Source organism: Styela clava, chromosome 15 (genome assembly GCF_964204865.1).
Source record: "Styela clava chromosome 15, kaStyClav1.hap1.2, whole genome shotgun sequence".
Taxonomy (NCBI): domain Eukaryota; kingdom Metazoa; phylum Chordata; class Ascidiacea; order Stolidobranchia; family Styelidae; genus Styela; species Styela clava.
This window is the reverse complement of record NC_135264.1, coordinates 11590077-11613135: the sequence shown is the minus strand read 5'-3', so window position 1 is coordinate 11613135 and position 23059 is coordinate 11590077. Positions and strand designations below refer to the sequence as shown.

The following is a 23059-nucleotide window of genomic DNA, read 5'->3' as shown; positions in this document are numbered from 1 at the left end:
TATGGCTGAATATCAACGATCGTTATAATTAACGACGAAAACATTTTAATGAAATCTAATGTTATGTAACGATAGCGCAACTATTGCGTTTATTTTTTTTGACGACACAGACATTTGTGAAAATTTAAATATATTTTAACAATTTGTATATTGCATATTATTATATCTTCTTCATAATAAAAACAATAATACAATAATAAATTGGTTGCATGTGCATAGATAGTTTTAGCCACAGACGATAGCGTAGGATAAAACAGAGAAGATTGTTTGTTTCAAGCTTTAGGGCGAAAGATGACGCCGTCTGTGGAATTCACAACTACTGATTTCCCGAATACCCACTCTTTATCGTGCTGACAAGCAGTCGATAACCGGATAAAGTATGTAAGACATCGACGCGTACCAGCGCTAGCTACCACTCACTAGCGTTTTACTAGCGTTAAAACCTAGGATGAAAACTTTTTGAGTCCTCATTCTGCAAATATTTCTGATAATTCATTGCTAATAGCTTATTTCCTTCTACATTGAACATTGCTATACAAACCAATGGTATGAGATGAATATTTATTGAATTATTTTTCCAACTAAAAGTACAAAAGCAAGTAATGACAAGAACAATCTAAATAAGTACATTCGCTTAATATAAAGACTTGAACACGCTGATTTATACGTTCTTATAAACTAAAGGACTTTCATAGAAATCAGCACAATAGATTGTCAAGTTTTGATTTGTTTCAATGGCGAATCAGATGAACTTTGACCTCTTAATTTGAAGTCACGATCGATTGCGATGCTGAACACTAATACTGGTATCATCAAAATACATGTCTGTCTACCCTTGGATAAGGCCTTTTTATTAATGCACAACACAGGGTCGAACAGTCATTGCATATTCGTATTCGTCAACTTTGTTGAAAGCTTTACATGTGTTAGAGCTGCTTCTCCCACAATTGCCAGGATTGTTCGGCCATAGTTCAATCCAAGTGTTTGCGTCCAAAAGGTGCTTGTATTTTCTGAAATAAATAGCAGTTTAACATTTCATGTGGGGAGTCCAAAGTAACGTGCACTATACAAAAGTTGGCGCTAATTCATGGGAGGCGTAGTTTGATAGATAAATCAATCACTTCTGTCTAAGTGTCTATACCGTTGTAGCTATCTATCCACAAAACAGAGGTTCAGTGATTCGCCTACTCCCCGAACATCCCCTTCCCTCTTAAAATTTCGAACACCCCAGATATATCCAGAAAATGGCATATATGCCGGTGCAGTCAAACACACAGCACATTAATATAAGTTACAATAAGTTTTATCACTGATTATATAATATCTACATTTGGGGAATCCACCCTTAAAATAAAAACTGGGGAAAATCACACGCCACCTCGCTTACTCTATATTTATCTACATTTTAAGTTTATTCCATTGCAATTTGATTAAAAATAAATTTTGCTCTGAACCATTAAAATTAAATGAACATATATCTACATACCCATTGCTTGTTGGCAGCATTGCATGTCCGATGATTAAATAATCTTTGCGAACTGGAATATTTTTACATATTCGTTTTGTCCAAAATACGTGAGTGGTTGACGTACGGATTTCTTTGTTTGTGCCATCAGCGTTACGATATATCGACTTTATGACTCCCTCGTACTGATACCAGTTTTTATCTATCGTTGATTTCTTTGTGAATTGCACTTTATAAGCTGCAAATCAGAAATAAAGTATAAAAGGTTGTCCAACTTAGCAGAACAATAGAAATTGGCTATTTATTTGGTAATAATTCGCAAAAAAATGAAGAAAACAAACTGACTATTCACAAACGGTGTTGACAATTAATTACACCCTTTATTATGAAACCTCAGCTTTCTAAATCTACAACCTTTTCGCACTGGACCGGTTTGAAAAATTTTATTCAGAAAACCTCAAATATAGAGCAATGAAATTTCATTGTTTGTAGAGCCTTATACTTGTCAGACTCTCCATTTTGCAATATATTATCATGAAAAGCTAAAACTCGGGATATCAAGTCAATTTTCACATAATGTAAGGCTGTCTGAAGTTCATCATAAGAATTTTAATTAACTGAAAATTATACCGCCAATATAATTTATTGACCTGGCGCGGCGGTGGTTGCCCGTCACCGTTAGTGGACGAACTTTGTACGAACTACTAAAATGCACTTGCAGATTGCATATGCAAATTCAGATGATGATTGAGAAAACTATTAAAAGTAAAATAATTACCAAAAGTGCTTTTGTGTCCACATGTCAGTTCTTTTCTTTTATCAAGTGTAGTCTTGATAGTTTTTTTCGATTTAATTAGGGTAGGACATGTTTTTCCTTTCGCACATGCACAGAGTTCACTGGAAGATGATACGTGATCGGAACAAAAAGTTACAATTTGTGACGGCAATCCAGGAAAGTTGTAAAACTTTCTACAGAATTTTTCTGTGAAAATAAATAAACCTCCAGTAGATTTTGTCAAGTAATTGATGCAAACAGCTCTTAGAAACCGGGTTTTTCAAGTACTAATATAAAAAAGGCAATGCTCAAATATATATGAAAGTAAAATGGCATAGAATAGTGTTCCCATATATCATATAAAAGTGTTCCCATGAATTGAAATAAAAAGCAAAATTATGACAGAACCACTGACTCCCATAAAACTCAAAGTAAAAAAAATATAGTAAAAGCCTTCTAGCGGCTTCAACCATCTTTTTGCAATGAAAATTTGAAATTGTAAAGTCCCAATACTTATGTAAAAATGCGTTTTTTCACACAACCCCACTTTCAACAGTTTGTAAAAATAAGGATTCACATATAAACTATGTATCCAAACTTTGATTCACCTGGTGCTGAAACAGGATAAATTTTTAATGGAATCGGCTCGTCCTTTATGTAAGTGTCTGATATCCGAAATGATATATCTTTGTCTCCGGTTATATACAGGAAGACGGATCTACCAGTCAAGCGATAATGGTCTATGATGTGTTCTACTGGATTTGATAGCTGAAAATTTTGATTACATCTAATAAATGCACACTGTTTGCAAAATTGAACTCTAGTGTAAAATCGTTGTCACATTGGTAGAGTTACAATATTTCATGTTTTGTTAGGTTGTTGCTAGGTCCGATTTCGGTTTTATAAAGCTTTTTGTACAAAATATGTTGCTGGGCCGATAAAAAGTATTTAATTGTTAGGATTATTTAGGCTTTTGACCCTTTTTATATTAGTTGTATACACTAACTTTTTGTAAATCACTTTCGAAAGCATGAGATCCTATAGGCAGACCAAACTCAACAACGTAAGATTGAAAATCCTCATTCGAAGTATAAAGTTCGTTGATTTTGACTGACAATTTTGCATCCCAAGCTAGACGACCAGGATGGGAAGACCGTGATTGCAGTATCAGAACTGAAATACAGGAATAAATGCTAGAAAAAAATATGTGATCCATCAATCGTTTTTCTCGTCAGAAAAAAGCGCTCGATAACTTTCGGTGACATAAAAATGATTGATTTTCGAAATTTCAGTTTTATATAATTTCATTATTCATTCTAATTTTTTTTAAATATATTTTATGAAATACGTGGATGGTTTCCAAACCAATGCTGTGATACTAGGGAGACCATCTACTTACATGTGCTGATCGATTCTTGTAGTCCCACAACAACATCATAAATACAAGATGGTGGTTTTTGGGATTTTATTGACTTGACAGGACTCATTTTGACTTTGTTTGATTTTACTGCAGCATCGGCTGTGCGGTAAGATGAATCAATCTGTGAAATATGAATCAAAGTATTCAAACTTAATCTCTATTAGTGCTATTGTACATTCGTCTAGAGATATTGGATCTCATTCCTAAGAGAACAAGTCTTTAAATGAACATTGTATTTGATTGACAGTACACATCTTGTGTAGCCGCCCTCAAAATCAAACCAACTGTCAAATGGAAACCCAATATGAATATGCCCTCTTTAGCGGAGGACGTTCGAACGTCGATTGGGATCATGTAACCACCCTCACACGTAAATAAATTACAGTACGTTGACGTTTCAGCTTATACCCCTCTTTTAATACCACACAGAATAGATATAAAGTTAATAATTAATTCAGCATCGTTACCTTCACCCAGGCTTTTCCATGTCCATTGGTGCTGTAGCCAATGCTCGGAGTGGCAACATTCAATTTCATTTGTGCAATATTATCTCCTGTGTCGTGGCCGTTTATTTCAATTGTTGAATTTGCCAGGTCATCCAACTGAGAATATAATACGTTTTACGACTAAGTGACATTAGCACGAATGTGAAATTAAATCGAATTAAATCGAAGCATTTGTACAGAATTGTTTTTTACAAATGCCTATGAGGACAAATGACTTTCTGTAAGGAAGAGTTTCAAAAAAATGTAGATTAATTTATAAAATAGCGATTATGAATACACTAAGAGGCAATTTAAATAGAGCACAATACCACAGACCAACGCATGTAATACACTACTGTATTATTGTTTTCATAGGGAAATGATGAAAACGAATATACTTGGATTGCCAACTGTCCCATATTGCTGGTAGTGTTAGCGTGTAAAGTGTATTGTCTTAAAGCTTCCATCGCGGCCATATTTGCTCGAAAAGAAGTCCAGTATCCGTCATTATTTCTTTGCTGTATTAACCAGTTTGCGTATTCGTCAGTCTTGGATCCTAAAATCAAGAGATGTTTTAGGATGAAGTGTTTCAATTCAAATTAACTGACTTATCTACTACTTGTTACATTTCAGAAATACCTTGCAATATAGCATGTCGCAGCATGTGAGAAGTTGCAACAATGTGATTTGTTTCAACGTCTCTCTCATCCAGCACTCGTTTCAAAGGATTATATCGTTGATTCTGAAAAGAAGTAAGTTGAATCGTACAAAAGTGATAATTATTCCTGAAGCGAGAAACAGGTATTTGTCTCTTATTGTGCATAAAGTAAATCTATGAATAGTTATCTCAAATTGGTATTGCTGAGAATGTTTTTAATGTTGTTGTGTGGTATAAATCTGCTTATACTATAGTATAGACCAGGGCTACTCAACTGGCGGACCGCGGTCCGAATCCGGACCTTTCGAGTATTGGATTTGGACCGCACCTAATTATTTATTTTGGATCATTAGCCCCACTTTTTGAATTTCCTATTATAAAATGACTTTCATAGTTTTGAATATATACGAAAAGAACTATGACACCATAATAAACAATTTTAATTTGCTACTAATCATTAGTCGGTCGAGGAAGTTCTCGTTTAAGGATGCCGAAATATCATTTCTGGAAAGACCGGACCCAAATAATTTTGAAGTTTTGTTTGCGGACCTTCGATGAAAATAGTTGAGTAGCTCTGGTATAGACCATCAACTTTCAAAATGTTATTTTTCAAGTTATTTTCTTGATCCTCGAAGACGCCGTTATATCTCTGCTTTTGCCTTTTTTAATAGCGACTTTTGTACGGATTTTGCGTAGACCATTGTTTTGAGATCTGCTTCCGCTATACTATATTTGGGCTGATGTCTCATGGAAGTGGTCATACACCTCAATCTCCAAGGAGCTGGAGTGCAGCTGAAGGTGAAAACATTTAGTTCAGGAGTCAGAGATAGGGACACAGTTTGAACTACCATTGTGATTTCAAACCAGCTTCCCAGCTCCGGGTAAAGACGTGGTTTGGCCAAGGAGCAAAATTTAAAATTTTTTTTATACTTGAATCCACGCGACGGCCGTGTTGGCATCATTTGTGGGCGATCTTGTTCTTTTCCATAGTTTTGCTCTTGACGCTGCCTTGAAAGAAACTCTGTCGCCAAGACGCTTCAAAATTTCAGCTGCTGCTGAGAAGGCGACAGCGCTCCATTGGCGCGAATGTTGAATAATCTGAATTAATATTATTTTCAAAACAATAATAAAAAAATATTTATATTCGTTATAACTCTGTCAACCAGAATGGAATGATCAGCACCACTAAGTCACCATTGTTTAATGACTTTAATAAAATGTTTGACCATGTTAACTGAGAGGATGACTACAGCCTTGTCCTAATCTGGTACACATACTACGTTTCGGTGTCCGCCATCTTGGTTCACATACTACGTACCCATTTTTGACGAATTCGTGGATTTAGTTTCGGTTATTCAAGCGCCAACTCCTATGTATGCAACCCCCAGTGGATTATTCATAGAACCTTGTTTTATACTAAGGGTTGCATGGCAAAATACAAACAAATCACCTTTGTTATTTTTCTTCTCAGATATATTTTTCCGTTTAAGATCGCCACATCTATGCTAATGTAATCAGAATCATCTCTGAAATTAAAGAGGCAATTTATTTATAACAACACGTTTGCATATTTCTATAATCATAAATTATAACTAACTCACAATGATGTGAATGCTTGAAGAGTTTTGGTTTAAACAACCGATATGCCTTTTAAAAAATGTGGTCCTCTTATATTGAAGAATATGCTTATCTTATCTATAATCTAAAAATTGTTGACTTACCTATTAAATTCAGGATGATTTTCCATAATTTCTTTAACTGATAGCAAATTTAACAACACTGTACTTGTGATATAGATCTGAAGAATATTTGAATATAATACAGTTAAACACCTTATATATAGTCTTATATATAGTAGTACATCTTATATATAGTAGTTCAGATGATTAAACATTCATATTTACATCATTAGGTGTCGCTTGGGCATTTATGTTTTATTACCGGTATCATTCGATTCCGAAATAAAAATCCCCCTACAGGGAGATACATACTTCTGACTTCTGATCTCTGACTAGCAAAAACAAATCAGAATATAGACGCCTTCCAATATTACTATTAATATCTAAATCAGTGATTTTAATTTCACATATATACCCTTTTATCGGATGTAGACATCAGTAACCGATCCTGTGCTTTAGCAGCATTTTGTCGTTTGCTCCTAAAATGAATAAAATTAGCTTGAGATGAGAAAATCTTAACCTTCCTGAAGTTTTGTGTTTGACTCACCCACCTTCTTATTGATTCTTTTTCATTAAGTTCAACAGCAGTACTTGTTCTGAAATAACCCAGTGGTACTTGGTGACGTAGAATCCAATGCAAGGAACCACTCAACATTTTCTGAGAACATAATAAAACATTGGATATTCATGTGTAGGTAAAAACATAACATACTATTATTTTGTCAGCAATAAATAAAAAAATGTATAGTTTGGAATTCTATGCAGTTATCCTGCCTATCTCCTATTTACTGAACCCCATATCAAGAATCATTATTAACTTTATACCGTTTTTGAAGTTTGCTGTGTGCACAATTTTCGTTTAGCCTCTGCTTACCGTATCAATTTCAATAAATTCTTTCATTTTATATAATAGCTCAAATACAGTTGAAGTTAGGTGCATGGATGGAGTTGATGTCGTCACGGGAGAATAAGAAAAACCGAAGTGCTCGTAATCATCGGATACTATAAAGTAAATTGAAAATATTATAATTACGAAAAAAGGCTAAAATATTTATTTATACTAAATAATTATAGGCAAGCAAACAAAAACATGGCTTCCAATCTTCTACGGACTATCACTCAGGGTAGAACGAAGATTTTCTTGTCGTCCAAGACGCTTTTCAAACAATATGCCCCCAGTACACTCATTGTAAACGACCAATTACTTTGAAAACCAACTTACCACTGAATCCGAGTTTTTTAACTTTGACGTATCTCAAATATCCAAGTAAACCATCATATGATTCTTGAATTGTCTCCAGTAACTTGTCTTCATATCTTGTCTTTATCGCGCCAATATTCCTCAGAAATTGTAATCTGTATATATAAACATAGCACATTCATATCGGTTCCGTTTGCGGAAAAATCTTAGTTCAATTCAATTAAAATGAAATAGTAAATTTTGGGTGAAGTTTTGGGTTTGAAAATAACGTAAAAGCCTTCTCTTGGTTCCAACCATCTTTAGTACTGAAAAATTGTAATTAATGGCTCCATTAGTTGTGAGAAAAGCGATTTATATATTTCAATCAACATAAAAAAAATTGTCAAAACGCTACTTATGTACATTTCGTGCCCAATGATGTAAACATACTTTGACAATGCTGGGTGCAGTTGATACAATATATCTTGAATAGTAATTGATTCGGTAGCTGGTTTATGCGGATTATTCATTGATGCAGATGGAATGCTGTGCACTGACATTGTTACCTGAAATTGATAATATAATTGCTTTATTTTATGAGTTAGACTCAAAGCACAGGAAAAAAATATACAGTAAGAAACGAAGAATGAAAGAGATATATTAGGTACGAATAACCAATGAAACACAATCAAGTTACCTCTTCCGATCCTGGTATAACATTATCAGGAATGTTCAGCGGAAGGCTTTTCTTTTTCTTCCGATTCCGTCCCAGAGCATATCCTTTGTGATTTGAGTCAACAAGAACCCATGAAACGTCTCTTTTATGTTCGCCTTCTGGAAGAACTTTCAACGTTTTCTCAACTAGATCAACTTTAGGCTGCGATGACCCGCCATATCTTGCCAGAAGTTTGAACTGTGTAATGATTTATTGCTTAGTTTAGTAAACAATGTTAATACAACAATAACAACATATATTTTTAGGATAGCGTAATGCTTTGATATATGTCTTATTACGTTTTTCCTTTTCATGATTTCAGAGAATGTAAATTTCGTTTCTTTTCTAATTACCCAACATTGTTCATACGACAGCGACGTAGCATCATGGAATCAGAATTACGTAATTTCTGTTTCTAGCTCATTAGCTAAAAGTTCTTACTTTCCCGTAGATGGAATCATTCAAAAAAAGCACTTGAATGAAATATCTGTTACCTTAATTTTTACATTTCCACTTCGTAATGGTATCATGACGTAACGAGCCGTTTTTGTTGTTGGGTTGTTTCCAGACGCTGGGTGCAAAGTATACTGTGATCCGTCTGATCCTTTATGTAGTGTAGCTTTACTACACAAGGCTTCATCACGTTCAAGATAGAGATTCGCCTAAAAATAAGTTAAATGTATCAAAACCGAGGCCTTACGTTGGGGACAATATCAGTACAAAATTCTCAAGTGCCACGACGCGAGAGTCCGCATCGGACACAAATAATTCTCTCCTTTTCACCATTTCTCAGCATAGAATAAATTCTCTCACCTCGACTTCCTCTTCGATATGGTTATATATTGTAACTTCAGCTGATACTTGCGTTCCAACAACTACAGGTTCTTCATTTATTCTAACGTCAATGTAAACATTGTGTTCAACCGGCAATTCGAGTGGAATACCAACACATAATGGTTTATCCTGTATGTGAACACAATTTTAGATATCCCAATTGAACCGAATTATATTAAGCTTTATAGAATATCTATTTGAACTTGATATTTCACATGTTTCAAAATATCTTTAATTTCACAGACAGGAGAATGATTGTGCTAAGTTTTATTGCTTTGAATGAGCTATCTTACTGCTGATGAGCCGACGACATCGACTTTCCATGTTGTTATCCTGTCTGGAAGAACCGGGATGCTCGGCATGGATGCGTTTTCGAGTATTTTTCTTCCACTCTGACTAAAATAAAACACGCAAGTGCATTGCATTGTAGAAATACAAAATAAAGTTTGATTTACTCCAATTCACGACAATACAAAATCGATTAGAAAATGGTGAAAATAAAAAAATAAACTGCACACAAAACCGTAACTAACTAACCCCATCTGAAAGTCAACGAAAAACCAAGTTGGATTAAAATCTTTACGTCGAAGTACAACAGATTTTTCCACCATGAAGGATGTTTTCATTTCTTGAGTGAACGGCGAGAACGTTGGAGTCACCGATCGTAAAAAGGAATCAGTAACTTTATCACGACTGAAAAAAGTGGACATCTTGAGTTAATTAAATGCACAATTTTCATAACAATACTACAGAGTCACTTTCGCTGACCCTACCTGTGCATGCAATCCTCCAAGCTATCGTCGGTAGTCCTCAAGCATTCAGCTATTAAGCAACATTTCAAGAAAGTATGTCGACAGAAATGGCCAACATGAACGCGGTGTTGACGTTCATGGCATGTTGTGTTTGTTGGTGTATGATATACAGACGACAAATCTCGAGCCCCAACAATACAACACTCAAACATTGCTCCTGAGTACTTGTAGGCTAAAGGAATTTTTATCGTTAAGTGCCTTGCGTTTGTACTGTGTATTTCCTTTTTTAAAGATTCATACCTAAAGTTAAGATAGACGCTCCAATAGCCTTGTCGACAATACTTCGTTTGGATCTCTTGGTGTCATCTTCACGCACAGGAAAGTTGTTCTTGTACATTGGATACCTTGATCGTAGCATTGGAGCTTCCATTGTTTCATCGCCAAAACTTCGTTTGCGTCTTGTTGCTACATCATCACACACCGAAAAACTGTTCATATGGATTGACCCAAAATATTGCCGACCTGCAACAATGAAGACTCAACAATGTCGTTTTGTCAAAGCTAGTCAAATCAAAAAGGTGTAATAAGTTGGTTAGCACCAAATTGCAAACTTTTGTTTCAATTATGTCTATAATAGCCCAGTGGCAGTTGTATAGTGGGGTTAATAAAGTGAAGGTTTGGGTACATCCAAAATCTAACCGTGTTTGCAAACGTCCGATGAAGAATATCTGATTTGTTCGAGATCTTCGGCTGTTTCTCTATTAGAAGCGACATCGAACGAATTTACGGCTTGGTCTCTTCCAACCATGCTGATAATAGACGCTGGGTCGCCTGTCACTTCCAAATTTAACTAAAAAGGGAAAAGTATTTGAAGCATTTTATAATGCGTTTTTGAAAGAAAGTTTTTTTTTTGCATGGCGTTTCAAGTTAAAATCATAACTATGTGATCAGATCGAGCGAGTTTTTTAAAATCTTTAAAGTATTTATAATTAATAAAAGATACACAAATGATTAATGTAGTTGAATTGCATGTCAAAACTTCTGTATCATGTGCTTACTTGTGCTCCAGGGCGTGGATATTGTCCACCAGGATCATTCAAAAACACTTCTGGCGTGTTTCCATAGCAAGCTTTCTCAATATATAAAACAGTTCGATCTTCTACGATGTCTTGAAAATCTTAATTAAAAGTTATTTTATGATATAACTAACAATAGGAAAACCTGATGAAATTATTAACGATCTTATATATATATATATTTGATTCCATGAAAACGGTTAAATTGAGACAAAGGTTTCAATTTTCATAAATAGGAATTTGAAATGATAGTTTTTGGCATCTTCAAGTTTTCCAATTTTCTCATTTTCAAAATTGGAAAAAAAATAAAAATGGTAAAACAGCAACTTAAAAACTAGAAAATTAATTTTTTCTTTCATCTCCTGAACTTACTTTGAGTGAAGTAGTATACAGTCATAGTTATAGCAGGAGACATTGACGATATTATGGGCAAATGAATTAGAATATCCGATTCTCCTCTTCCTACGGTTGCCGACTGTTGAACCAAGAATTTTCCATTTTTTGTGATGTAATAATGAATCTAAAAAGTCATTTTTGTATTAAAAAATTTTTTGTTCTTCATTGCGGATTTTGAAACCAATTTTATCACTGCGTAAATCTACGATTATATAAAAAAAAAATAGAAAAGTACACCACTGTCTTTGGGTATGGTCCACTTGAGTATGATTTGAACTGATTCCAGTCGAGAATCAGTATTTATTTTCCTTTTACGGTGAGATTACCCTGCACCCACTCTCATTGGTTGTCGGTCTTGAAAGAAATCAAAAAGCATTGGAAGCACTAAACGCCCTAACTTTGATATGCGACAGAAATATAGCATTTGTTTCTTGTGAGCATTAATTCAAGATTGCCACTTTTAACTAATTTAACTATAGGATATGCCTAAACGGGAATAAAACTCTTACACGAGAACTGTTGCCTCAATAATATCGGTTGTTAGGTTACTTGTACAAATTCGCGTTTGAATCAAAGGCAGACAGACACCTTCTAGTAATCAGGAGAGTATTGTATGGGAACGTAACGCAGTGACATGAATACCAACCAGTCTGTCGGCGGATGACGCCTTTATGTAAACTTGAATAACTGCGCTTGTGTCGATTTGAAGACGTTCTTGTGGTGCCTCTACGTGAATATATTCAGTCGATTCGGGTTTCTGAAAAGAAATGAACTTTTCAAAATATTGTCTATTAGAAACTATGCAACTAATCTGTATTTGAATTCCAACACACCCTTCAGCTGCTAAACTTAGGAATAAACTTACACGAGCACTCAATAGTTCCGATTTTGTCGTCACGTAAACGTGTCCATTGTGTCCGGTGAATCTCGCAGATGTTGTTACTTTTATTGCTGTGGTTGTTTCACTTTGTGTAACTTGTGTCGTCCGAGTCATTGCAGTGCCAAGGTCACAAGTCTAATTTTCAACAAAGAATGTTAGATAAGGATACGCTAGCTAGACTTTATTAATCAAAAAGATTTCAACTATTTTAAATTCGATCCATGTACATGAAGCGAGTGTTGTAAATATGCTGTACAGTTGTACATTATATCCAAGGTCGCATGCTATACGAAATTGAGCAAATTTGTTTGATTGTGTTGAATATCAAAACACTTAGATTTGACGGAATGGCTGAAACCAAATTGTCTAAAGTAAACACTGCTTCCTATTAAATATTGTACATGGTGTAAAAAGATTTTGTAACTTGCACAATTTTCAGCATGCTCCATGTGAACTTACCTCTGAGGTTACTCTGTGTAGTTCAGTTTCTATTCCAAATATGTCAACAGAAGATATAACAAACTCTACATCGACACCAATTGACAAAGTACCATCCGGATAGTTTAGTTGTACCTAAACGAGCATAAATATCAGGGTACATTAGGGACTCAATTGTACCTGCTGGTAAATTGTAAAAGCAGATGGGGTTCAATATTTTGTTGCGATGTTGATGAACCTTTTTAAAACGCGTAACCAGTCATAGGGCGGACAACGAACAAGCTAGCAGAAAAGGTCAGATAAGAGGATAGTTTTGTGATCGAATTCCTATAGCCTAGCTAAAGGTGTAGAGTGCTACTTTTACTGGATAAAGGTTTCATACTCACGTTAGTTAAGACCGGGACTCCTGGCTGGAAAAATTGCCTTCCTTTCACAAATTTCATTATGTATGGCTCCATTGAAAATACAATCTTTTCCTCTCTAATTGTCTGTGATTCTCCCGTTCCATGTTCAGTTACAGAAGCAATTACCAAAAGCCGTTTACCAGATACTGATGACATTCTTTGTTTCCCAAGCTAAAAAGTAAGAAAAGTATTTGGTTCTGACGGATTACTTTGTATATCACGTCATGTCTTGAGTATTTGTGTGAGAACAAATCCGTTTGCTCGCATAAATATCAATTGCACTCGAAGAAGTCATGTATAGATCGTTTGGCTGAATTGTTTTCTAGAAAGCTATTGCTTTTTTTTATCTCATTTATTGAGTTTATTAAATAATGAATAACTTTTCCGCTTGAATGATTTTGATGATCACGTGATCTGAAACACCGCACGTCGGTAATCTTTAGCCAACTGGCCACGACTGTCTTTAGTCCATATATTTAGGCATTACTCTCTTGTTGTTTTCTTCTTGTTTATTAATATGAATAATTGTTCTACAGGTACATAGTCCATAAAATGTGAAGTGTTTTAGTGAATTGAAAAAGATTGTGTACTTACTAAACTAGACACTGGTATGTTAAATCTACTTTCTCCATCCACCAATCGTAAGTTGTTAATGATATGTGTCATTGTTACGTCATCTTCATCAGAAGTCGAAACGATACCGAATTGGACTTGACCACTTCCGGTTATAGGCTTATTGTGAAAAGACCTTGCACAATTTTAAAAATAATACTCAAGGTATGTGGCTATAGAATAAATAGTTACCAGTTTCTTCGTCAAGTATTTTATATACAGGGCCACATAAGTAAAATTTAACGAGTATAGTTTTCTGCTTCTCAACAATATTCTACGCTAAGAATTTGCCGCGAAAATTCCGTTTTTGTAGAATGAAATTACACTTGACATACCCCTTTCTTCGATGACCCCATTCATTCATAGAGCTTAGATCTGGTTATATTTCTTAATCCTCTTCATACATATATAGCCTTCTGTAAAAGCAACGTATTTTTTGCAATATTAAAATCAAATTAAACTTACCTAGCTAAAAATTTAATCTCGAATTCTTCGTCTTCCGGAAGTATGAATGTGTTACCAATATACTCAACGTTAACTCTGAACGAAGGTATGCTCTTGTATGCGACGTTGAATGTAGATTGAAAAACTTCATCTGTCGTTGTATTACTGAAAACGTATATTTGCGAAACATTAAATAGCACTAGTTAATATGTCTACACATTTATAGTGGTTTACCTTTGATTTTATAATGATGTACTACATGTTAGAGAGTTTAGGTTTGAACAAGGAGCAGGGGTCGAAAGTACATGCTCGCAGCACTATCTAGTCTAGATTCTAGTATTTCAGATCGCGTTGCGCAGATTGTTAACGTTAGTGTGACCTAGTCTCAAATGCATTTGCACTCTTGCAGTTTGCACTTCACCTCGAATATTTTGCTGATATCTTCCATTCCCCCAACAATGAATCGTGCGGGATCTTGAATTTTCTTACGAATGGTTGTTTCGTGAATGTGTGTGATTTCTGCCACGACATCATTCTTGTTTCTCCTACACCAGGAGACTGTTGTGAAATAATATTAGCGTCTTCAATTCCCTCTATATATTTAGTCGGAAATTTCCATTTCGATTATAACATAATAACATTCTTGTAGTGGAAAATACGAATGGATTAAATCAGTTTGCTCGTGTAGCCCGTCAGACTCTTGTCAAAATTACTCGAATTGTCTATAAACATATAGTTTTGAAATTTAAACGTGGCGTAATAAATTCGTACCTGAACGTCAGAATTCATAAGTTAAAGAAATTTTGTATTACCTCAATTGTTAGTAACGACTTCTCTCTCATCAGCACAAAATCATCAGTCAGTGGCATAAATCTTACATATGCTGAAAATTTCAATATATATATGTATACTAAAGACTACACGTCAAATAAACAAATACGTAATTTCAAATATATGCAAGGTTTGAAAATTAGCGTGGCGTGACGTATTACTAAAAACCTGCTATGGAAGATTCTCTATAATGTCCAGTTTGTGATGCCTAAAAGATTTATTAGAATATTTAGACTGTTTTTCCATTTAGGCGACTAAAGAAAAATGTGTCATACAATTGTTTAATGTACATTTAAACAAAGAAAAACGATTCATTCTATGGAGTTTTCTATGCACGCGAAAATCGTGATGTTCCTATATAGTGAAACGCACCTTCGTCTCCGGGAAAATAAACTGGTCTGTCTGTTTGAATGAAGATTCTTCCTGGAGTTTTTACAACGTTTAAAGTAACTCTTTCTAGCCACAACATTATGAAGGTTTCGGACACAGTGATTGATAGCGTAACTGAACATAAATCGTCCGTCTCGAGTTCAGAATTTTGACATTCTTCAAAAGGTGGGGAAACTTTGAACGGAATGTGGAATGTATGGTAGTTCTTCGTGAACCGGTGTAAAATCTTTGAAGCAAATGATAATACAAAAAATGAGAAATTATAAACATTTGCTTAATCCTAAAAGCTTTGCCGCGCACAAGTAAATTCTATGAACTACTGCTACCGGTATTGCTGAACATCTCACAATTCAACTGGTTTATTCACGTCTGGACGTGGCAGAGCAAAATTGTGTTTGACGACGAATCCAAATCATTAGAAGCAATATTTGGCTCAAATTAACACGTCTTACTTTTTTTTAATAAAAATTTATTTCTAACAAATTAAGCTTTAATATAATGTGTAGGTTAATTTTAATTCAATGGCATAGTCAGGTTGAGAACACATTTCAACGTATGCAAATTAATGTAATGAAAACAAACATGAATAAAAGAATTGTATCAAAATATTACTGAGTCTTTTCAATTTGCAATTAATCGAACAATATTTATAAAGCTCATACAGACTAATTTCCTTCAGATGTGGCATCTTTAATCACAAAAACTAAGAGGAATTCAAATTCGTAATTGATAATATTAAAACTTTATTCTAACATCAGTTGTTCCACGTCTGAATATGCTATCTGTTCCAAATGGCGTAACTTTTGTTTGTTATGTTCTGCTTATTACAGTAAATGAGATTCACTCACGCGATCGGTAAAAAAGACATCGCTTGATTTTGATGTAATTTCAACTTGAATTGTAATAGATTGTGGCATGTTCGCTCTGACTGCAGTCAATATCATAGATTCCTTTACGTTATGTCGAATGTTTTTTGGTACATCAACAGCAAACTCCAAGCTAAACATGAATAAAAACAAGAGTGATAATTAATTACATTATTATAATATTATTGTGCTGAGTTAGTCTCCAAGCAAGTAGGGATTGTGCAAATCCCCTGTAAGTTTTGCATTTGATCTAAATTTCAGCACGATTTAGTTAGCCATATTACACCAGATAACCTAAATTATGATGATAAAAAACTATGTTTGGTATTGCGCTGATAATTCAAACAAAACACTTATTTTATTTCGACACGTCGCAAACGCAAATGGGATGAAAAGGCCCGTCGTTGAGCTGTTAACAAAAAATTATATTCGAAAGACATAAAAGTAAGTATCTGATAAAGTCATCTTCAGTGTTTCTAGAAGTTACATTTTCTTCAAGACCGATATTGAAAAAATATTATTTTTGCGGCGCAAGGAATTCTTTCACCCATACCATGCAGATATATATGTATATATTCTCCTACAAAAATACTAATTTTTCAATCTACCAACTGTATCCAAAAGACGTCACGGCACATGACTTGTGGCACACGTTTATCGATTTATTGGCGTCAATTGCCCGTTCGCACAACGACTCTAGGGCTAATGACCTTTTGTACAATTTTAGGTCAAACCGTCAACAATCATCAATTGCACACCATTGAATTAATATTAACACCAGCACTTATTACTCTAAAATCAAGAGTTACCGCTATCAGTACACAAAGTTATGCCTATCATTGACAATTAAGAAAGCGAAGAGTGCATTTTCTTTCTTTCAACTTCAAAAACATGACTTGTGATTACAATGCATAAAGCAGCAGCAGCTAAATTTCAAAATATTCCCGGATTATGATAATTACTTACTGAAAATAGCTAACCGAATAGGTGATCACAAAGAATCGAATGCATTTACTTGTTTAGGAAAAAATATAAGTAATGTTTGAATTTAATGCTGATGACATTCGCTAGGTGGGTGAAACTCCTTATAAATTTCTTTCGCTTTTATTAGTAATTATATATTACCAAGATTCTACGAAATAGTCGATGTCAGTTTTTGCTGTGAGTATAAATGCTTTAGTTTTCATCATGATTATCATGAATTTTCTAGCTTTCACACTATATATTTTTAAGCTCTTACCTGCTTACTGAATTCCACAGCAAAACTTCTAATGCTAATACTTTGCATAATATATCCAAGACTATGTAACCCATTTCAAAAACTGTCGCCAAAACTTGAGGCGCAAATCCTCGTTGTTGTTCAACTTACAACACGAGAAATGATACGAACCAAATCCCCTGTAATCCAGATTTCAATGTATTTAAGCGGTCGAGCAGTCAATGATCGGAAATGACGGCCTGTCGGCAGATTTGTATTTACGTTTTGAAATGTCGGTCAAGAGACTGGATTTGATGTGACGCCACATAAGTTGCTAGGGTCTTTCCCAATGTTAGCAAAATTTAGACGCAACCTGGGGGTGACTTATTTCTAACTTTTTTTATTGTAAGGTTGTTGCATCATTTTGAAGAGTGTATTTTATGAATAGCCTACGCAACTTGCATTGAAGCTTTGAAACTCAATTCTAACTACGTGTATATTCTGATGAAATATTTCGTGAAAAATATAAGAAAGAAATGATAGTAAATTTGAGTTTTATCAATTAATTTATACGTTACTTCGTATTTTATGTGTCAGAATCCTTTGTCCCATCAATTCTGCTTATATACCTATCAATACTGTAATTCGTGTTAAAACCCCTATGCAGTTTAGCTTCTACATAATCCGTCAAATTTGACATCTGAAGGTATACAGTGTAAACTCTACACTAGGGCTACTCAACTATTTTTACCAAATATCCTAATACAGAACTTTAAATTATTTAGGTCCGGTGTTTCCAGAAATCATATTTCGGCATCCGTAAACGCGCACTTCCTTGACCGGCTAATGATTATCAGCTTATCAAGATAGTTTAGTATGATGTTATAGTTCTTTCCATATATATTCAAAACAATAAAAGTCGTTTCATAGAATGAAACTACAAAAGTGGGGCTAATGATCCAGAATAAAGAATTAGGTGCGGTCCGAATCAACTATTCGAAAGACCCGTTTTCACACCGCGGTCCGCCGGTATATAGCACTATACAACAACCGCTTGGTGGAGCAGAGAGCAACATTACCCGAAAATGAGGGAGGCGCCGTCTTATGAGACAATGATAACAATTTTAGCAGGTATCGAACAGAAATATTTCAACTTCAATTTAAAATATATCCAAATTTTAAATACTCAACTGAATATCAAAAACATCGCATGATTTCAGATGCTATGCAAAAGATCATAAAACCAAAATAAAATTTGTAGTTTTTGTATTTGAAGTTTTAATGTCTAAACGTTAAAATTATACGTTTTGTCAGTCAGTTAAACCGTTTCCCAAAATCAATTTACTCAATGTCCATGAGGCAAATAAGTAATAAGATAGTATGATGATTCATTTTTAAAGATTTTGCCAGGGCTAGTCTTTCGGTAAACCACTTGCTATATATTTACTTGACCTATGAGTAGGTAATCAAGGCGAGATATTGGTAACGAAAATTAAAGTGAGGTTGTATTAGGTTTGTCCAGACGAAGACGCTAACGACAATCAGACAGTCTTCGCTATCATATAAAGAGAGAGGGACAAGTTCACTATTTGACGATAATGAAATATGTAGTTTATACATGTGATGTATTTTTAAAACATCAACATCTTGGAATATTTTCTTGTTCTGTTTTATATTCTTTGTCTGCATAATGTCCATGGTATTTTCATAACACTAAACTTTTGCATGAATGTGTGTTGTATAAATCTATATTAATTATTAGCCTACAGCAGTATAGTAGATATAATAGCCTAGCATCATAGGATATCGTCAGAATAATCTTCTGAGGTTTTAGCCACAATTGTACGGTTTTTCATTTTAATATACTAATGGTATATGAAACAATTTATCTCACGTGAAAACTCGCTATCGCAAACACCTACGTGTCAAAATTCACTTTCGCGGGATTAAAACAGGTAGATGGTATCTAAATGGTTCCCAAGTTCATACTGACGGAAGGCCTTTGCTGAAAACGGCCGGGAAATAACTAAATTTTCTATGTCAATGGTGGAAAGAACATATGATGAACTAGTCATAGAAATGGATAGAGATAGAATCTGTAGATCACAGTGGATTTTTCAGTTAAACCTGTATTTAGTTACAGTTATTTTTTGTGAGGCCTGAAATGTGAAATAAGTAAGTAAAAAAAGTAAAAGTGTGCATATGATATTAATAAGGCATTATCAATAAGCATTCATAATTTTCTTTGCTTTTCGTCTGCCCAATAGATAACTATGATCGACTTCATAAAAGCAGCCAATCCTTGAGAGAATATTGATTCAGTTATTATCAGGTCTGTTTATTTATTTAGTATCTACGGAATTACGTAGGATTTAAAATTAGGCCACATTTCGTCATAGTAGGGATTTGTTTGAAGTAGGTAAAAGTAAAAGTGATGTTTTGAACAGAACTTCTGAAGTTTGTGTTTGATCATGCGATTTTAATTTTTGGCGTCAGTGATGAAACAATTTCAAATTATTTGATCAAACTCTATACCGTGGAATTAGAATGGATCAATACAAACCACAAGCTATTTCATTTCATTGATTCAACGAATAGAAAGCATTTATTCAAAACAGCTAGACTGCTGTTCGCAAATATAACATAAATAACATGTTTAATGGGTTTGCTTTGAAGCAGTAGCGGTTCAGTTTTGCGGGCTTGGTAGATGGATTATATATTCTTTTGCAGTAAATTTGTAGTACAAAATGTAACATGTAATAGCTTCAAAAACCAGGCTGAAACTAGATAGAGAAGTTACCATAGGCTTGTGAAATCTTCTACCCAAACATATTCAAACAAAATCTGTTTTTCCGAGGCTTGTTTTGTTCATCTCGCACTGACCTCATTTGACATTACGAAGAACCTGTCGTTGACGTCATTGGTTATTTTTATTAATAAATGAGTTCTGCTACGTAGGTATCCCATGTCTATATCTCGAAGCCTGTATTGTTTGCAGATATTGGAACATGATCATATTAGGTAATAAGAACTTGTGTTTTTCGCATGCAGCTTTGACTTTTACACCAGTTATTCATAGAGATGACATGTATATGTAGAAGGTCAAGAATTGACATAGTCAGAGATGTCTAAAGTCCATTAAAGGATAGCCCAAATATTGCGGATATTCTGAAATATTGGGGTTTGAAAATTGAGATCAAATTCTACTTGCGAATTTGAATAAACGCTGAAGAGGTCAATCGTGTGATAGAATCGTTTGATTGATTCCTGCCATATCATGGTGATAGTTTGAATATATACACGGATATATATATATTGTAGATACAAAGAATAGTTGTTCACTCCTCGTTCACATATACTGTGATTACCGCTGTGACGACTGAAATAAATGAAACAAACCAAACACGGATTCGTGATATCAGCATCCACAAATCATTTTACATCCTATCAAATCTAATGGATAATACATTTTCGCTCAGTCACAATGTCAACAAACGTGACTTGAAAATTTATTTGAGAAAATATTGCTTTATACTTCTGTATTAATTCTGTATTACTTACCCTTCTGACGCCCTTAAATTTAATATTGTGGCGTAAGTATCTCTACCAACTGTGTTTTGTCTTCCGTTGTTTCATGGTAACGCAAATTGAAAAACTTTTTTCACATATTTTCCGACAATTTTGAATAGATTTTACTAAACCATATTAATTTTATATTATTTAGCCGAGATATAATACATCAGTCCAATATTATTTTTAGTTGATTACGTATCTTTTGAAATCCAATATCAAGATTGAGTTGGCAGCTAAGCAAATCGATGTCTGTTTAGGACAAAACGAAGAACAAATATACCCATCAGGCTATCTATGGTTATATGTGATCCACAGACCAAGACCATCTAAAATACGCATTTTGCGTTAGTCTATGCTTGGGCAAGTATATTCGTTTCGACTCAACCAAACCCACGCTGGAATGTGTTCCGTCTCAATTTTGAGCGAATGGGTCAATATCATATGTAATGTTTGCCCGCTGTATTTACTCTAGTCGAGCATATATTGCTTGTCTCAATACCTCAACTGACGTTTAGTTTAGGCGAGTGAAAGACAGATCATGTTATTTGACGAGGTATAGTATTTTCGTGTTGGGCATTATACACATTGGTAGAATCCTACCATGAGCTATGCCCGCCTCAAGATTACATATTTTGTGTCCCAACGAGACTAAGTGTTAGGTGATATTGCAAAAATGGTGAATATGCATTACTGTTATCAGATTGGAATTGATATTTTAACCACCTTAGGTTTATTGCCTAGGGTAATTCAAAACCATGGAGAACCGTGCGCCGCGTGTTTGGCATAAAGAATTATTTTGTCACGCATGAGTTGAGCTTTAGCACGTTTCTTAACGCCTTGAATAATAGTTCTTAGAGTTAAGACTATCAGCGGTTTTCTGTAAGCAGCAGTCACTAGAGATAATGAGACAATCGCGGCGACACGAACACCTGTACCAATAGGCAAAATTAGGGAGTTGAAAGTTCATTTCTTATTTTTAGTCTTGTTTTAGTAGCACTTTGGTAGCTATTTCGTGAGTTACTGATAGGCTGGAAAAAGCATAGGGAAGTGTTCAAGAACTACTAATTAATACATATATATAAATATATATATGCAAGTAAAATGTTTATTTTTGTACTGAGACATATACTTAGGGCGGAATAGATATTGGGCGATCAAGTGAGAGTCCAGGTTTTTAACATCAATAAAAATAATCGATTTTTCAGATTTGTGCATTTTTTAAATGGATTCCCTTGTATAATAAATGCCAAGAAGGATGTTGGTTTAACATTCTTTAGATTCCCAATTTAAAATACAATTTAGGTTTAACAAGCCAGTCAGACATGCTGCCTTTATGTTCATTCTTAAATTAAATTGAAACGCCCGACAGTCTCGCTTTTTCATATTCAGGGCATTGTGTTTAGGTGGACTGCTTTAGCGACAGATTCCGCGCGGTTAACTGTCTGGCTTGAAGTGTTAAATACCTTTCAAGTAGGCATAAAAAGTTGATTCAGTCTGAACTTCTCAAAATAGACTGCTTAGAGTGAGAAATTTGTGGTTTTGTCTGTATATATCTGTGCTTACAGCGCATACGATCGCCATAACAGTCAGTTTTTGTTGATGTTTTGTTTACCTTCCCTCTATAATCAAGTTGTTTGTTAAAACTATTCTGCCGAAGCCGAAGCGCGTGCTAAATGCCGGTGTTGGACCGAAAAAGCTTACTTGCCGCATAAAATGTAGTCGAATTCTGTGTAGATGCTATTATTATATCACTGTTTTAGAATATCACTTTACATCGTAACGGTAGTTTAACAATACCCAACATACGACAAAACCAGAGAACAATAGTGAGAGATAACGATTGTTTTGAAGAGCTGTTGAAATCAATACTGAAAACAGATCTTTTAGTTTCAGTAGAAACATGCCGTAGCCTACATATTAATATAAGCCTTCATGTGTTATTCATTTCACACGTAGGCCACTCGTCGTTTTCACAATGCCTAATCCCA

At 34.6% G+C, this 23059-nt stretch overlaps 2 protein-coding genes across 2 annotated transcripts in view; one reads left to right on the top strand and one right to left on the bottom strand.

Moving 5' to 3' along the window:
- Nucleotides 1-23059, top strand: part of LOC120333860 (uncharacterized) — a 149355-nt gene that overhangs the window by 40524 nt on the left and 85772 nt on the right. The window lies entirely within an intron of this gene.
- LOC120333779 (complement C3-like) lies at nucleotides 545-17742 on the bottom strand. The gene is made up of 38 exons (XM_039401141.2): nucleotides 17541-17742; nucleotides 16283-16433; nucleotides 15417-15660; nucleotides 15026-15096; nucleotides 14635-14771; nucleotides 14235-14378; nucleotides 13752-13905; nucleotides 13140-13328; nucleotides 12775-12888; nucleotides 12301-12450; nucleotides 12082-12192; nucleotides 11412-11559; nucleotides 11022-11140; nucleotides 10663-10813; nucleotides 10264-10485; nucleotides 9985-10195; nucleotides 9749-9904; nucleotides 9505-9607; nucleotides 9191-9340; nucleotides 8872-9039; nucleotides 8360-8575; nucleotides 8113-8228; nucleotides 7705-7838; nucleotides 7357-7484; nucleotides 7034-7140; nucleotides 6898-6961; nucleotides 6525-6601; nucleotides 6254-6329; nucleotides 5734-5901; nucleotides 4785-4887; nucleotides 4544-4701; nucleotides 4128-4262; nucleotides 3640-3781; nucleotides 3247-3413; nucleotides 2849-3008; nucleotides 2244-2447; nucleotides 1487-1703; nucleotides 545-1010 (listed from the first exon to the last, which is right to left on the bottom strand). Exons 1-38 carry the CDS (start codon nucleotides 17612-17614, stop codon nucleotides 854-856), a joined length of 5496 nt encoding a protein of 1831 aa, XP_039257075.2. The 5' UTR covers nucleotides 17615-17742; the 3' UTR covers nucleotides 545-853.

Excerpts from the sequence above, each read along its gene's own strand:
- LOC120333779 (XM_039401141.2), bottom strand. The coding sequence starts at position 17,614 with ATGGGTTACATAGTCTTGGATATATTATGCAAAGTATTAGCATTAGAA. Across the intron at positions 7,839-8,112 it reads CTGCACCCAGCATTGTCAAA|ATTACAATTTCTGAGGAATA; the intron begins GTATGTTTACAT and ends TTATATATACAG. Across the intron at positions 6,330-6,524 it reads AATCATCCTGAATTTAATAG|AGATGATTCTGATTACATTA; the intron begins GTAAGTCAACAA and ends CTTTAATTTCAG.